General features: G+C 36.7%; 6 protein-coding genes across 7 annotated transcripts; 2 read left to right on the top strand and 4 right to left on the bottom strand.

The window, feature by feature from the left end:
* The first annotated feature begins 74 nt into the window (after nt 1-74).
* Nucleotides 75-1,473, top strand: LOC105275263 (N-terminal Xaa-Pro-Lys N-methyltransferase 1). The gene is made up of 4 exons (XM_011331989.3): nt 75-435; nt 638-824; nt 892-1,000; nt 1,083-1,473. The coding sequence occupies exons 1-4, from the start codon at nt 271-273 to the stop codon at nt 1,330-1,332; spliced, it is 711 nt and encodes a 236-aa protein (XP_011330291.1). The 5' UTR covers nt 75-270; the 3' UTR covers nt 1,333-1,473.
* Nucleotides 1,474-1,557: 84 nt separating this feature from the next.
* On the bottom strand, nt 1,558-3,574 carry LOC105275265 (heparin sulfate O-sulfotransferase). Its single transcript, XM_011331991.3, has 7 exons — nt 3,151-3,574; nt 2,798-3,027; nt 2,572-2,657; nt 2,354-2,492; nt 2,194-2,291; nt 1,887-2,044; nt 1,558-1,790 (listed from the first exon to the last, which is right to left on the bottom strand). The coding sequence occupies exons 1-7, from the start codon at nt 3,263-3,265 to the stop codon at nt 1,579-1,581; spliced, it is 1,038 nt and encodes a 345-aa protein (XP_011330293.1). The 5' UTR covers nt 3,266-3,574; the 3' UTR covers nt 1,558-1,578.
* Nucleotides 3,575-3,713: 139 nt separating this feature from the next.
* LOC105275264 lies at nt 3,714-6,370 on the bottom strand. The gene is made up of 5 exons (XM_011331990.3): nt 6,148-6,370; nt 5,731-5,856; nt 4,450-5,519; nt 4,218-4,389; nt 3,714-4,092 (listed from the first exon to the last, which is right to left on the bottom strand). The coding sequence occupies exons 1-5, from the start codon at nt 6,292-6,294 to the stop codon at nt 3,976-3,978; spliced, it is 1,632 nt and encodes a 543-aa protein (XP_011330292.1). The 5' UTR covers nt 6,295-6,370; the 3' UTR covers nt 3,714-3,975.
* A 265-nt stretch (nt 6,371-6,635) lies between these two features.
* On the bottom strand, nt 6,636-8,787 carry LOC105275266 (peptidyl-alpha-hydroxyglycine alpha-amidating lyase 2). Of its 2 annotated transcripts, none has more exons than XM_011331993.3 (8): nt 8,652-8,787; nt 8,328-8,559; nt 8,057-8,211; nt 7,685-7,883; nt 7,427-7,619; nt 7,152-7,340; nt 6,930-7,042; nt 6,636-6,840 (listed from the first exon to the last, which is right to left on the bottom strand). In XM_011331993.3, exons 2-8 carry the CDS (start codon nt 8,469-8,471, stop codon nt 6,724-6,726), a joined length of 1,110 nt encoding a protein of 369 aa, XP_011330295.1. In that variant the 5' UTR covers nt 8,472-8,559; nt 8,652-8,787; the 3' UTR covers nt 6,636-6,723. The 2 variants fall into 2 exon arrangements, with proteins under 2 accessions (XP_011330295.1, XP_011330294.1); XM_011331992.3 differs by having other exon boundaries at nt 8,328-8,548; nt 8,652-8,777.
* A 232-nt stretch (nt 8,788-9,019) lies between these two features.
* LOC105275269 lies at nt 9,020-10,639 on the bottom strand. Its single transcript, XM_011331994.3, has 4 exons — nt 10,464-10,639; nt 10,014-10,139; nt 9,529-9,751; nt 9,020-9,347 (listed from the first exon to the last, which is right to left on the bottom strand). The coding sequence occupies exons 1-3, from the start codon at nt 10,473-10,475 to the stop codon at nt 9,569-9,571; spliced, it is 321 nt and encodes a 106-aa protein (XP_011330296.2). The 5' UTR covers nt 10,476-10,639; the 3' UTR covers nt 9,020-9,347; nt 9,529-9,568.
* Nucleotides 10,640-11,172: 533 nt separating this feature from the next.
* On the top strand, nt 11,173-12,464 carry LOC105275270 (NADH dehydrogenase [ubiquinone] iron-sulfur protein 4, mitochondrial). Its single transcript, XM_011331995.3, has 3 exons — nt 11,173-11,231; nt 11,600-11,920; nt 12,136-12,464. The coding sequence occupies exons 1-3, from the start codon at nt 11,173-11,175 to the stop codon at nt 12,311-12,313; spliced, it is 558 nt and encodes a 185-aa protein (XP_011330297.1). The 3' UTR covers nt 12,314-12,464.
* Nucleotides 12,465-14,305: the final 1,841 nt, after the last annotated feature.

Below are 14,305 nucleotides of genomic sequence, written 5' to 3' on the forward strand. Positions count from 1 at the left end.
ATGCTTTATAGCTGTAGCTACTTTCTATACTTTAGTATACTTTGCTTTTTTTCAAAAAACTAAAGATATATACGTAAAGTACAAAAAGTGCAAGACGAACACATAGCGTGTAAAGTTTGCACTGAAAATGTTCGAAAGTTGCAATAAAGTTTTCTGTGATGTGTTTGAACGTTAAATTATATTTACATTGACTAACGTTAATGCGAATGTCAATCTTGTGAAAAATCGCACAGTTGAGTGTTTTGAGATCATAAAACATATTGTACGAAAATGCAAGGACGTGACGCGGACGCATGTCAAGGCGAATTTTATACTGCAGCTGCAAAATATTGGGAGCGTATTCCGCCTACGATAGATGGGATGCTAGGTGGTTTTGGATTTATCTCGCAGACTGACATAAAAGGCTCCACGTTTTTCTTAAGATCTCTTTTCGAGGTAGATTATATTGAAATTTTAACCTAACCTAACTTGCCAATCTAATCCACGTATTTTTATAAAATGGATAGTAATATACATTTTTCTCAAATTTATCTGCTCTTTAAAGCATATCTAATAGAAACTGCAATGTAAGAACAAATTAAATAACATTAGATATACAGAAATGATAACTAATCTAATGAATTGTGACTTGTTTTAGTTGAAAGATCCACCTTCAAAAACGTTTGCCTTAGATTGCGGTGCTGGTATCGGTAGAATAACCAAGAAATTATTAATAAAGCATTTTAAACATGTGGATCTTGTCGAGCAGAATCCCAAATTTCTGGAAGTAGCAAAAATTTCTCTCGAGAATTACTCGACTAGAATCGGCCAGTATTATCCTATCGGTAGGACATTTATTCTTGAATGTATATTTGAAACTTGACGAATGCATAAACGTGCTGATATTTTAAGGGTTGCAAAACTTTTGCCCTGTGGAAAACAAATATGGTGTTATATGGTGTCAATGGGTATTGGGACACTTGGAAGATGACGACTTAGTAGAATTCTTCAAAAAATGCTCGTAAGTTTGATGTTTGCTCCATTTGCAAAAGAAAGATAAAATATTATTTTTTATCTTACAATCTTACAATTTAAATTTACAGATTGGGCTTGAAAACTAATGGTATACTTGTGGTGAAAGAAAATATCACAAACTCAAATACCTTGCAAATTGACAAGGAAGATTCTTCCGTAACAAGATCAATGAAAAACTTGAGATCCTTATTTGAAAAAGCTGATCTTGTCTGTATCAAGGAACAACAACAGACCAAATTCCCTCGTAGTTTATTCCCAGTTTATATGTTTGCTCTTAGACCAAGGAATCAGTGCAGAGAATTGATCAATGATGCATGATGTGTGAATTAAACGTGTTGGGCAATTTGGTTTTTTCTGATAATATATCCGTATATGAACGCGTTATTTATTAATTAATACTAAATTATTTTAGTTTTTTAGAAATTGCAAATTGTGCATGTAATAGATAGAATTAGAAACAAAGGCTTCCAAATTTATGTAATAATATAATTTACGCGTCAAAAGGGAAGAAATTTCAATTTTACGATGATTTCCCAAGTAAAATTTGTATAAAAAAGTAGAGATTTATTTTGGCCGTATCTTTTCATACATAAAGCGCTGATTTGCATCTTGAGGGGAAGCATTTATAAGTCGTTTTTTCACAGCATGAAAATGCTCTAAAGCAAAGTTATACAATTCATTTTCCATTTTCCACACAATCGATTGCTGAATCTTGTCTACTGTTTCAGGTAATGGATTGAGTTTCTGAGTAGTTTGTCGTAAGTGCGACTTGTTGTCTAAAATTCGAGAAAGGGTTTACATTATATGAGTATTGACAAAAAGTAATTATATATCGCGAAATTTTTGAGAGAAAGGTTGCAATAATTACTGACTATGTATAAAAACATTGTATGCTCCTTTGAAAAATCGTGGCAGTACGCTTTCCAATACCTCGACGAAATCATTTAATTCCTCCGTTACTCCAACTAGAAAGTAGTGTCTTTGAAGATTTCGCTTGGCTTCCTCTAACGCCCAGCTGTTACCAATCTCCCTATTACGAGAAACGGTATCGTAGTAACAACGATAACTGATAATAGTATCGCCTATCTTAATGTCTAATTAAGAAATGTTAAAAATTAGATTAAATTTTTCCCAAAGCTGTTTCGTAATATCAAAACGATAATATAAAAAGAAATTTACCAGCAAGCTGGATCGTGACCACACAAAAATGGAATTTGTAGCCACATGTTACTTGGATCACAGTCAGGTTGACCAATATTTATACACTCGTCAAATGTCTAAAATAAAATAATTAGTTAAACAATATTCTTCTCTGTATCATCCATATAGATATACAAACCTTTGTATCTCCGTGTTTCTTTCTTATAAGATGAGGTCTAAAATTATCTCCATATCGTAAAAAATAATAATACGATACAAATCTGTCTAAAGGTTTTCTCAATAGATTTATGTACAAAGGTGTACGTTTAATACCAAATCTGGAAGTTTGATAACTATTAAATAAAGTAGATCACTGCATTTTATATTGCAAAAAATGCAGTTTCTACTTATACATACTTTTCAAAATTTAGAAAAGCTATGTGTCCATGGTAAAACGCTGGTTTCATAGTTTTCCAATTTGAGATGTTGTTTGCAAATTGAACCTAAGTATAACACATATTCTTGCATTAATGATAGAGTCTATCACTGTCATGAAACAGTACAAGTACCAAGATTATAGGAATTTTTAACATTACTAATTAAATAATATGAGACTTGCATAAATACGTAATTGACACGATACCTGATTGGCGAGAGTAAGGGTATGCATATTGTTGGTCACGTTAATATGAAGCACGTGATATTTGTTCTGCTTGCACAGATCATAAACCAATCCCACAAAACTGGTGGATGCAGTCTTCGGCACCCTGTTGTATATCACAACAGTATCCTCCAGTTCTTCATAATCTCGCGCCTCGGCATGCGCAATATCATTCTTAATGTCAATTTGTCTCGTTTGCACGACCACATCGTCTGAAAATACAAATCATTTGCGTTATTTCATCGAGGATCAACTGATGACAGGATAACCGGACCGTCCGGACCCCAAGCGCGTCAAGCGAGGTTATGTCAGCAGTGTGGGTGTAATTCACGTACGTAGCGATCTGTAGCTATCTTCCAGTTCGTTTATCCGCAGCCGTAGATAGACGATCATGACGGCGAAAATTAAGATCAGAATCCATTGCGCAAACGGGAGGTTCCTCAGTATCATTTTACGTGCTACTCAAACCATAACTGTCACCTGCATCGGCCGCTCGGAGCAAGCCGCGGAAGCTCCAGATACGCGTGGTAAATCTCTTTCAAAATATCTCTCCTTTTCTGTAGAACACTATAGGGATTCTCACTGAAATCTGGCACAATTCTTGCAAATCAATGTTCGACTGAATATAAAGTATCGAGCACAAAAGCGCTATACCATAGTGAAGCTACTTGAGACTTTATAGGTTAAGTCAATCGACTGTTTCCCATCGTATACAAGGTGTCCCGTAATCGCCTACAATTATTAAGACTTAATTGTAAAAGGAATCGATATCGTGGATTCTTTGAAGGAATTGGAAATATTTGAAAAAATTTCTCTTGGGTATCTACGAAATATTTCTCATATTTTCGGCGATTGCTTTACGAGGACATAAATACTGAGATAACAATATAAAAAATGTTAAAATGTATACGTTTTTTAATGGATTCTGTAATACAAAATGATCGACTTTGATTTTGCCATATACTCCATCGCCATTGACAAATATTTCTATGAATGCATGCTCATCCGTTGTATATCTTAGCACAATATATCACAAGTCGTTATCAAGTTATTAAATACTTTACGAGTATAATGTCTATGCATTGCCTATTTATAACACCTAAGTCTAGGTACTGTGTACTGATTTTACAGATCAATTGCGATTTATACATTCCGACGCATTAAAGCGGCGTGACAACATCATGCATCGCGTATCTCCATGTCCATGCCCTGGCCACCTCTTCAAATTTCTCGCGATCATTCATGTACATCTCCCCCAATTCTGGTTCCATACATACCTACATAAATGAATAAAACATTTTATTAGTAACACAATAATTTAACTTGTCTATTTTTTTAACTAAAGAAAATTTAGTATACGATATGTGAACCAACAAATTTATTCAAGAGAAAACACACTTACTTGACAGTACGGATCCGTAAGCAGACTTTGTACACTAATCAGTACTTTAGATATCGTAAGAGCCAATGACCAGTTATGATGTATCGAATCTATGCCAACGTCTCCATGTCTAGACACGTTTGGATGCAATATTTTCGTTAGAAACCTGACTACAGGTGGACACATGGGATAACTGTGAAACAAGTATACATTATATAGATAATTAAATACTCATAGAACATATTGAACGTACCTGAACGGTACTTGTAGATAAAGATAAAACAGTCCTCCTTCGTATGGACTTCCTACTGGTCCCGTGATAGTAGCCTGCCAATGGCAACACATGTGATCAAGCGGCATCGCTTCGATCCCTTCGGGTGGATCGATCCTCAGACTCTTCAGCTCGCTGCGTAGCCTATTTCTTCGCCAAGAGTTCTCCTCCATTCTCGGAGGCCTCGATCGCAGAGATGTCTGCGCCAAGCAAGTTCGACAAGGTGCCGAAGAGGCCAGGTAATCGTATACCTTGTACCAATTCTTGACGCAACCGATGGGCTTGTAGAGGGGCCAACGTAACTTCACGTGTTGTTTCCATTGCGACTGCGTAACATGCGTCGACAGTAAACCGCACCATCGTCGGCAAACGTTCGCTGCCGACCATAGGCTGATATCGTCGAGATGCGAGAAAATGGCAAGCAGTACCTCGGGCGGCAACCTCTCCACTAGGCCAGGCTCGTTGATGGGTTCATGTTCGATATGCCTGTGATTCGATAGTATCTCTAGCCTCTCGGAAAGATTGTAAGCTCGCGACGATGGCTCACCCACGTCGTCACTGTACACTCTGTAATTCCAGGGATATGGTGCGATATTATCGGCGTTTTCATTGCTGTTACGGCCATCAGCTGGCACGAATGCCTCTGGTACACTCTGCGGATCCTCTTCTATTTGATCTTGCACATTTCGATCGTGTCCACTGGCATAATTCTGATGGCAGCCACCTCTTGTTCGACAGATCATGCTTGGCAGATCAAGATTTACATCATGCGGAAATGACGCGTTCCGCGCGAACGCCATTACGCATTTGTCGACAGGATTGTTGTGCGAATTTTGGGGCATGTGATAGTTACACTGAGGTGCCACATTTTGATACTGCATGTACGATCTGCGAGAAATGTTCATGTTATGATTCGTTACATTCTGTTGTGCGTTTGGGATATTAGGATTGACGCTTTGCGGCGAGTTTTGCTGCTGCTGGCTCATTCTCCTCTCATGATTGTAATAAAGATCAGTTGGCTCATCATTTCCTGAATCTTCATCATCTGTTTTCTATTTTAGGTTAAGAAAGTACAGCTGTTAGTATGATTCATTATATAATATATGTGGAAATAAATGGTAATTACACCACATTAGTTTTCTATTAGTATTAATTATGATGGAATGTCGATGTATGATTCTACATCTGTTATCTTATATTATGTTATGTCACAATAAAAAAATAATGCAGAAATCAAATTACGTTGTATTAAATCTGCCATACCTCACTAAAAATTGGGACTTGTAGAGGATCGACGTCATTCGGGAATAGGAATGCATGACAGGTCGCGCAGACTGGTTCTTCAAAACAAGGCCCATAATATCCATTACAGATATAACATGCTACTGTCTAAAATTTAAAAGATTTTGACATTTTAATAACAATAATTTCCGTGATAATTAACGTCGATAAATTTCTCTCTTTCTTTCTGCAGAGAAATATAAATACAATCAAACAGTGCAGTGTAAAATATAATTACGTAAAGTTTATAGAAAAAGAATTTGCATAATGTTCGATATAATTGTTTGTATAATAAAATCAACAAAACCACAAGAACATTCGATTGTTAGTGCATAACTACACCTTGCGAAACGTCCGTGAATACCGTAAATATAATCGAGACACTAAAAATGAACTCACCGAGAATTGAAATTCGGGACAAGGGATATATTCCACCGATTCGATAAACTCGTCTTCCAAATTCAGATTGATATTCAGGTCACCATTCTCGCTTATTTTCTCACTGTTCCCGTTGCGCGAACAATCAACAATTTTGTCGCCAGCCATTTTATAACAATCGTGCGCATTCGCGACATGTACAATAACTGACAGTAAGCAACTCTCTCAATTTTGCAGTGGCTAAAACAGAGCCACGAATGCGCAAAATAAGGAGATTGCCCAAGAACGCCTGTGAAAATACTTTTAGGAGAGTTTCAACAAACTCTGATAGATGACGCCACAAACTCCGTTTGCCTCCACTGGTTTTGACTGAAACTGAAGGTGAGGTAGTAGTATATAATTCAACAATGGAGCGGGATGATTTATATAATATAAATTATATTTTATATTTATAAGTAATGTTGCACAATGCTGAGCTAAAAAATGTTTCTTAATAAATTGAGACTGCATAAGCGCTTGCATATTTATTAGAGTAGTAATTTTTATATACGCTCTTTTATTTACATGATACATATGTATTCACATATTGTTTAATTTCTATGTTAGTTGAATTTGCAATAAATCGAACTTCCATACTTTGTTTGGTCCAATCTCTGATACATAGAGAGCTGTGCCATTTGGACACACAGCGATAGCATGAGGTCTTACGAAGAGCTAAAATATAAGAAAATGATAAGACATGATAAAATATGTATACGTTGTGTATAATAAAAATCCTGTGAATTCAGAAATATATCATTTACCGAGGATTCTGGACCCCAAGTTCCTACTACACTTCGCTTTACCGGATCGACAGTAAAGCCCTTGATTTGTATCTTGCTGGATGTTATCCCGTTAACAGCATAGATAATACCACCTTAAATAAAGTGAAAAACAATTGCGAATTACAGCTAAAGATATTAATAATTGTCACAATATTATGCAAAATCACAGTTATCAAGAATTAGCAAGCACCGATCACTTACGATACGATGTAATGCCAAATATACGGCCAAACTGACGGTGACGGATCGAATAGGGAGGTTCAGGATTCTGGCTTGACCCAGAAAGCCCAATGTCCAAGCACACCACCCTCGAATTTTCGCGATCCGCGATGCATACCTCTCTATTTGGCAAGATTGTCAATCCATGGGGAATTCTTAATGAAATCCAATCTATGAATAAGTAATAACACAATCAGTATTTAAAAACAGTGAATTTAAATGTAATTTAAATTTAGCAAAAAGATTCAAGTACATACGTTCACCGATACTATACTTGGGGCTGCCCCTCGAATCGAATAACACTATTCTGTTGTTACAGTATCCATCCGCGACAACGATCTCTCCACCAGGAGCAACCGCGACCGAGGTTGGTTGACAGAAATGTTCCATGTCACTTCCAGGCTCAAATCTTTGACCGAGAACCATTCGAGCAACTCCGGAAGGTGAATACTATATAATTTAAACGAGTTAGAATTTATATTTAAAGTATGTTGAAAAATTTCTTCTCTATGTACCTTGAATACTTGATGAAGAGCGATATCGGTCAGCCATACATTTCCAAAATTGTCGATGTGAATCCCATGTGGCAGATAGAACGTCTGATTTCCCCAGCCGTAAATAATATCGCCGCTTTTCGGATCGAGCGTTAAGACCGTGTTACTATGAATTGGACCTTTGTACTTTTCTTGATACTCTCCATTCTCGTCGAAAGTGCTAGAAATTCAACAGGTGCATTATAAACGGACGTCATAAAAATATTTCGCATTGAAAGTGATAAAAAATTATTTTATTATATTTACAATATGATACAGTCTAGAGAAATTAAATGATTTCTCTTATATTTCGGATGTCTGACTCTAAAGATAATAATTATAGCAAATTCTTACTCATAATTCCATGTTCGATCGCTGCGGTGGAAAATCACGACTTTTCCCGTCGGATCCACCGCGACTCCGGAAATTTCGCCAAGATTTTCGGGACTTTGCCAGAAAGGATTTTCGACAGGGTGTAACGGTACGTTATAAAAGTCCGGGAACTGATCCTGTGTAATGATAACAAAATTGATTCACAATGCAATGTTGTGAAATTGTATCGCAATACGAATCATAGTGATGGCACGGACTGTATTGTTTTTTGATATTACTTGAATATACTTACATGAGAAGCACCATAAAGTTCGTCGAATCTGCTAAAACTATTCTCGTCGAAGCCACTGCGTTCTATATCGGACGTAACTCCTTTGAACAGCAGGATCATCAGTACCGGGAGAAACTGCGGTAGTCGATCGCGTCCGTTCGCCATTCTTTTATTCTTCCAAAGTAGTTGATGATGTCCGAATCGATTTACACACGCAGATGTTTGCCAAATTTCAATCGGTTCTAAAACACAACTGATGCAACAAGTACGAAAGAAATCGCTCGATGTGATGCACAAATTAAAATGATTGAAACAAATAAAATTAACGATAGAGCATCGTTTTACCCTTTTAGTGTAGATTAGATTAAACTGTCTTGGTATAATGTAACAATCTCGTTGAATTGTGTTGCAGCCAGTGTTGAAAACCGACTGCGTTCGGTCCGGGAGAGGATCTGTCGGCGTAATCAGACAGGTAGTCGCCGATCGATAAACGCGCGCAAGTGTTCTGCTCACCATCCCAGGAAAACGGGAATAAGGGACGGGTAACGTAACTTGGAAACCATTGACGTCAGACTTTTTATCCACGGTATAATCAATAATTGTTGGTAATCCGTTTGTTCCAAATATGCATGGTATTAGCACCACTAATGATTCAGCTATCACATTCAATTAATTAACAACGACGCACAATATTGTAAAGGATAATTAATGGATTATCTGGACATTGCTCCGTCAGCATTTTATTAGTACTGATCGCAACGAATTTCTGTAATCATAAATTCTTGTGGCAGCATACATGTTCGTTGATGTAATACAATTTATATTACTTCCAGTCAAATCCAAACATCCCGTGCGAAACCATTTTCTAAACATTCGTTACGTAACGCTCTTATTCTCTTGCCAGGGGGAAACTATTAAGGGGAGATTTGCAGAGATAATCGTTGCATATTAACTGGCGAACAAACAATTTGTGGAAATCCCAGATAGTCGTTGATTTTGATTTTAAACAGAGGGATTTGATTTCCTCTTCTTCTTATATCTCTATAAAAATAGAAGAATAGACAGATTACTATCGATTAAAAACAATTCAATTTATGCAAAATTGAACAATTAGAAATTAGAAGTCGGTTTGTAAAAATAAAGATTGAAAAAGTAGAGCGAGAAAGTTTCAAATAATACATCGTTGATCGTTGAAAGAGATAGATTTTATTTTTTTAGTCACCTGTTTTCTTTCTCGCGCGAGTAATACTGCATAACATCATTTATTTATCGATTTCGAGGCTCAGCGACGTTTCCGGTTGGGTCCAGATGTAGCCTGTGCGCGTCATGCTGCAGTGTGCGTCGTAATATCTTCCGGGAGCACGGCAATAGGACCATCTCGGGCAGCGGCATCGGAACTTACTGTGGAACTCCTCCTTGCACACTTCGTTCCACCAGCAGATCCTCTGGAACATTGAAATTTGTTATAACGAACAGATCTAACGGTGATAAGCTAAAATAAAATTCGATATAAGAAACGAAATTAATGAAATGTATTGTCTGATAAAAAATCTTTGTGAGATAATGATAATCTTTAAAATGAATCAGTGCGCGATGTATTCATTTGCTTGCTGGCGTAACGATACTCATGTACAATTCTTTTCATTTCGTTTCTCGTATGTCTTTTTATCTTTGATATATCGTATTAAAATTATTATAATGGCTTACCTCTGCTAGGTAGCCTCTCACACTTTGATCGCTGTAATTTCTCTTCGTGATTATATGCCTGGCGCTCGCCGAATATACTCTCGAGCATAGCGCGAATATTAATAAGAGACATAACACGGTCCTATCCTGTAAAGACACCCGAAAAGAAAATCATGGTCACTTTTGTATTCAATATGAATTGTTATTTCTCATCTGATAAAAATAAGAATTCGCTTTCACGAAATTTTAGATCTATTTAAAAGTTTAATTCTATTAAAATGTCGCTACGTCTTATGTCTCACTGTTTACAAATGTAAATCTGTAAACAGATTCTTCCGCGAATTCGTTCGGTTTTCGTTAATCAATCGATTATTTCGTTATTCCACGATACATCGCTACGATAATTTTATTACGATATCACGATGATATATCGCAAAATCCGCAAATTTACTCGCGCGTTCGTTCACTTACATCTTCCCTCATGTTGTGCCGTTTCGCGCGGAACACCGCACCACGTCCTCGATTCCGGATTACGTGCGAGGAGCGTTGAAAGGGCGACGAGCCCACGGGAGCTGCATTTGTCCGTCGCGGTGTCGCTCGCGAGGTACATTATCCCTACACGATGCAGTTCCTGAAGGGAAGGAGCGAACAAAGTCGGGCATGCGTACATCCGTCCGGTTCTCGCTGATATCGCCAAAGGTAGGTCAGTCTCTTTTATTCGCGCGACGATCGATCGTCACGCGATCAATTTTATGTTTAGAGTTGTGCGATTCCTCGGTGAGAAGACAAGTATACTTGTCGTACAAAGTATGAATGTAATATACTGTACATAATACTGTAACGAAAGCCACGAAATCTTTTTTTCCTTTTTTTCAAGTTTCTCCAAAACGGTGTCTCCGAATTCATCCTCTTTTCGTTCCATTCTCTGGAACAAAACTCCATTAGTTTATCATCTCGCTATTTAAGACTTTCTCGAATTATTATACATTTATTATATATTATTATACATTTCAATTTCTCTTCTCCATCGTCTGTTTGAACGTTTCGAAAAGTGCGCCAAAGTATCATCGCGCCGCACAACAACCGCAGTACGAACCAAGTTTACCGAAAGACGGTCCAATTGTCCAAGTGATCATCTGTTTACGTTCGACTTGTTATTTCTTACGTTTTTTCGAGCGAAATGGCATCTCGCGCATTATTGCGACAATGTGCGAGTGGAATTAACAAATCCTATCCTGGGTACGCTGGGTATTGTTTTTCGCATGTATCTTCCCTGTGCTAAGAAAGATAAACAGAGCATAACCTCACAATTTTACATAATATTTGCTATTACTGGACTTGATGGATATTTTTACGGAATGTAATTGTAATCTTTTTATTTAATATAAATGTTTTGATGCCGTGTGATAAATTATCAACTGCGATATAATTATAACCTATATAACATGTTGTGAGCTTTAGAAATTTTATAAAAATTAATATTGTAAAAGTAACTTAAACGATGGAAAATGTAAGAGGTGAATATGCCATATTAGCCATCATAGCTTTAGCTGGTAAAGTATTATTTTCAAAACAACTTTAGAAATATAAACAATCTCTGTATACAGATTAACCAGATCACTCTCGAGTAAGAGCACTGATGTACAAAAGAAACAACCTGAAACAAAACGCAAAGATTTCGAAACGACTGTGATGACGCAAGAAGAAATCAAATATATGCAAGCTTTGAAGTCTACAATTACTGTAGGCGAGGAGGATGTAGGTTGTGTATCCGGTGTACCTGAGGTGCACATTAAGACTCGCAGAGTTCGGATTTATCAACCTGCTAAAAACGCCATGCAATCAGGAACGAATAACATTCATTTCTGGCAAATGGACTTTGATACGCGCGAACGTTGGGAGAACCCGTTGATAGGATGGACTTCCAGGTGAATATTAATGTTGTTAATACATAGGACTTAGAAATTGTGTTCTGTCAGTTAATAAGATATCAGACTGCAAAAAAAATGATATATAAACATAAGTAATAAATACATATGGAGATTAGAATGTATTTAAATCTCACTGGACTTGTGCATAGCATTGTATCGCATATTGTATCGAGTAATAACGTGTATTCTTTCATGTTTTTCTAAAAATACAGCGGAGATCCCATGTCAAACGTGCAAGTCAATTTTACGACGAAAGAGGAGGCGATTGCACATTGCAAGAAAATGGGATGGGACTATTATGTACAGAAACCGAATGTCAATCAACCGAAGCCCCGTAGTTATGGCACAAACTTTTCATGGAATAAGCGTACCAGGGTCTCGACGAAATAGGCGCTTCCAGGTTGTCATTTGCAATTTTGCGCCATAGCTACGATGAGGTTCATCGTTAACTGTAGTAATTTAAAATCTCTGCGATCATTATATATAATGTGACATGACACATATTATATATAATTATTACGCACGTGTACTATAATGCAAATAAATGTATATATTCAGAGCGATATATGCGATATATTTACCTTATTTCTGAGAAATAACCTCACTTTTCCGTTCGTTTGAACAAACTCCAAAGGAACCAGCGATTCTGGGAGTAATTTCAATGTAAGTAACTAGATAGCTGTTTATTCAAATTTCAAATGCGATCATTATTGGTTGCAGTATTCGATTAGTCGCCCAGCTCCCTTAAGGGGAAGCTGGAGTTGCTAGTGAACTATTTTTTCACTATAGCGATGGTAATTGCAGTTTCGAAAATTCTCTTTATTGCTTGTGCAGAATAAAAAATCCTTTTCCACAAATGAAGTATAGATAAGTCCGCTCTACAGGACTTTATATTCAAAATGGAAAAAAGTTAGAAAAGACAAATGCAAGTTTTTAACTTTCCATTTTGAATATAAAATCCTGTAGAGCGGACTTTCTTTCTATCTATACTTCATTTGTGGAAAAGGATTTTTTATTCTGCACAAGCAATAAAGAGAATTTTCGAAACTGCAATTACCATCGCTATAGTGAAAAAATAGTTCACTAGCAACTCCAGCATCCCCTTAAAACGACCAATAAGAGCATTGCTTCGCGGAAACTCGCGATTCGTTAGCCTAGAGAAAAGAACTCGCGACTCATTTCACGACAATTGTATCTTTTCTCGGAATCCGAGATGTATGTCCGAAGCTCCGATTCTAAGAAACGGAAACAAGAGCTAAGCCGAAGGAATCTGCGGTAATCTCGAAGCGTACAGCGTCGAAGCTGAAGGATTTTCGATAGTTTGCGTGTAAATCCTGCTCCTTTCCTTTACATTGTTCCTCACAGTAGCAGAAGAAACGTGTCTCAAGCAATATATAGGATGTAGGATCGAAAGCAAAACAAACTGTGATAGTAATGTATGCTACGTTCCCAGGAAGTCGTCTCCTTTATCAAATAATGTTCTCCGCAATTAGACTTAACAATTAGTCGTTAATAGTAATGGTAATTAATAAGCAATTAGTCACAATGTTTTATTATCTAAATATATTATTGTATAGTTATATATTATTTTACAATTATAGAACTCGTTAGCGCGAAATTCTCAAATTTTACGAAATATTTGCTCATAATGATTATCAAGTATCTCTCATGAAAATGATTAATTTTCACACATAATTGGCTTTTTATATGATTCATTAGCTGCACCATTATTCATCAGTGAATCTAAAAATGATAACCGATTATCAATGAGTAACGATCTCAATGAGTAACATACGATGCATCATCCTTCATAAGCCATGCTGTAAGATAAAGGGTTACTGAGAAGAAAGTATCCAGATCCTTTGTCCATCCCAACGTTAGCCATGTACGTGATTACAAGCACACAAGCAACTATATATAAAGCTGGAGGAACGTTTCTAAGATTGCCATGCACAAATCTATAGTAATTATCATCAGATTTCAGTCAGATTTTGTATAAAGGAAGGCTAAATCTTTTCACACAATGACAATAAAATTTTTTGCACGACTTTTCAAATGCTATCTCAGTATTTGTTGACGCGATACAACACGAACACGAACACAGTCACACCATATTGTCTTTAATCAGAGTATAATGATCTCTATTCTATGAAACGATATCTAAAGATATTTGCGTTAGTCATAATATGATAACTATTGTATTGTTTCATCGATATTAATTTACCATTTGTCATCAGGCTATTCTTTCAGTCTGCCATTCAACAATTCTAAATTGTCGACCATGCATTTTGACGGACGCAAGAAGAACGAACAAAGAAAAAGATGGAAGACATGGAAAGAACGAAATCAAAGTCTGGAGGGGTGCGGAAAACCGCATGGAGG

The sequence above is a fragment of the Ooceraea biroi genome, chromosome 11 (assembly GCF_003672135.1).
Source record: "Ooceraea biroi isolate clonal line C1 chromosome 11, Obir_v5.4, whole genome shotgun sequence".
NCBI classification, from domain to species: domain Eukaryota; kingdom Metazoa; phylum Arthropoda; class Insecta; order Hymenoptera; family Formicidae; genus Ooceraea; species Ooceraea biroi.

Bases quoted from the DNA above. Each gene is read 5' to 3' on its own strand.
- LOC105275265 (XM_011331991.3), bottom strand. From the start codon at position 3,265: ATGATACTGAGGAACCTCCCGTTTGCGCAATGGATTCTGATCTTAATT. The intron at 2,658-2,797 runs GTATCGTGTCAA...TGTTATACTTAG, and splicing joins CCCTTACTCTCGCCAATCAG to GTTCAATTTGCAAACAACAT. The intron at 2,292-2,353 runs GTTTGTATATCT...ATTTTATTTTAG, and splicing joins AGAAACACGGAGATACAAAG to ACATTTGACGAGTGTATAAA.
- LOC105275269 (XM_011331994.3), bottom strand. The intron at 9,752-10,013 runs GTAAGCCATTAT...TCAATGTTCCAG, and splicing joins TGAGAGGCTACCTAGCAGAG to AGGATCTGCTGGTGGAACGA.
- LOC105275264 (XM_011331990.3), bottom strand. From the start codon at position 6,294: ATGGCTGGCGACAAAATTGTTGATTGTTCGCGCAACGGGAACAGTGAG. The intron at 5,520-5,730 runs GTATGGCAGATT...AACCTAAAATAG, and splicing joins AAGTCCCAATTTTTAGTGAG to AAAACAGATGATGAAGATTC. The intron at 4,093-4,217 runs GTAAGTGTGTTT...TCATTTATGTAG, and splicing joins TTACGGATCCGTACTGTCAA to GTATGTATGGAACCAGAATT.
- LOC105275270 (XM_011331995.3), top strand. From the start codon at position 11,173: ATGGCATCTCGCGCATTATTGCGACAATGTGCGAGTGGAATTAACAAA. The intron at 11,232-11,599 runs GTACGCTGGGTA...CTCTGTATACAG, and splicing joins ATTAACAAATCCTATCCTGG to ATTAACCAGATCACTCTCGA. The intron at 11,921-12,135 runs GTGAATATTAAT...CTAAAAATACAG, and splicing joins TTGATAGGATGGACTTCCAG to CGGAGATCCCATGTCAAACG.
- LOC105275263 (XM_011331989.3), top strand. From the start codon at position 271: ATGCAAGGACGTGACGCGGACGCATGTCAAGGCGAATTTTATACTGCA. The intron at 436-637 runs GTAGATTATATT...GACTTGTTTTAG, and splicing joins TCTTAAGATCTCTTTTCGAG to TTGAAAGATCCACCTTCAAA. The intron at 825-891 runs GTAGGACATTTA...TGATATTTTAAG, and splicing joins CGGCCAGTATTATCCTATCG to GGTTGCAAAACTTTTGCCCT.
- LOC105275266 (XM_011331993.3), bottom strand. From the start codon at position 8,471: ATGGCGAACGGACGCGATCGACTACCGCAGTTTCTCCCGGTACTGATG. The intron at 7,884-8,056 runs GTAAGAATTTGC...TTGAATTTCTAG, and splicing joins GATCGAACATGGAATTATGA to CACTTTCGACGAGAATGGAG. The intron at 7,620-7,684 runs GTACATAGAGAA...TAAATTATATAG, and splicing joins CTCTTCATCAAGTATTCAAG to TATTCACCTTCCGGAGTTGC.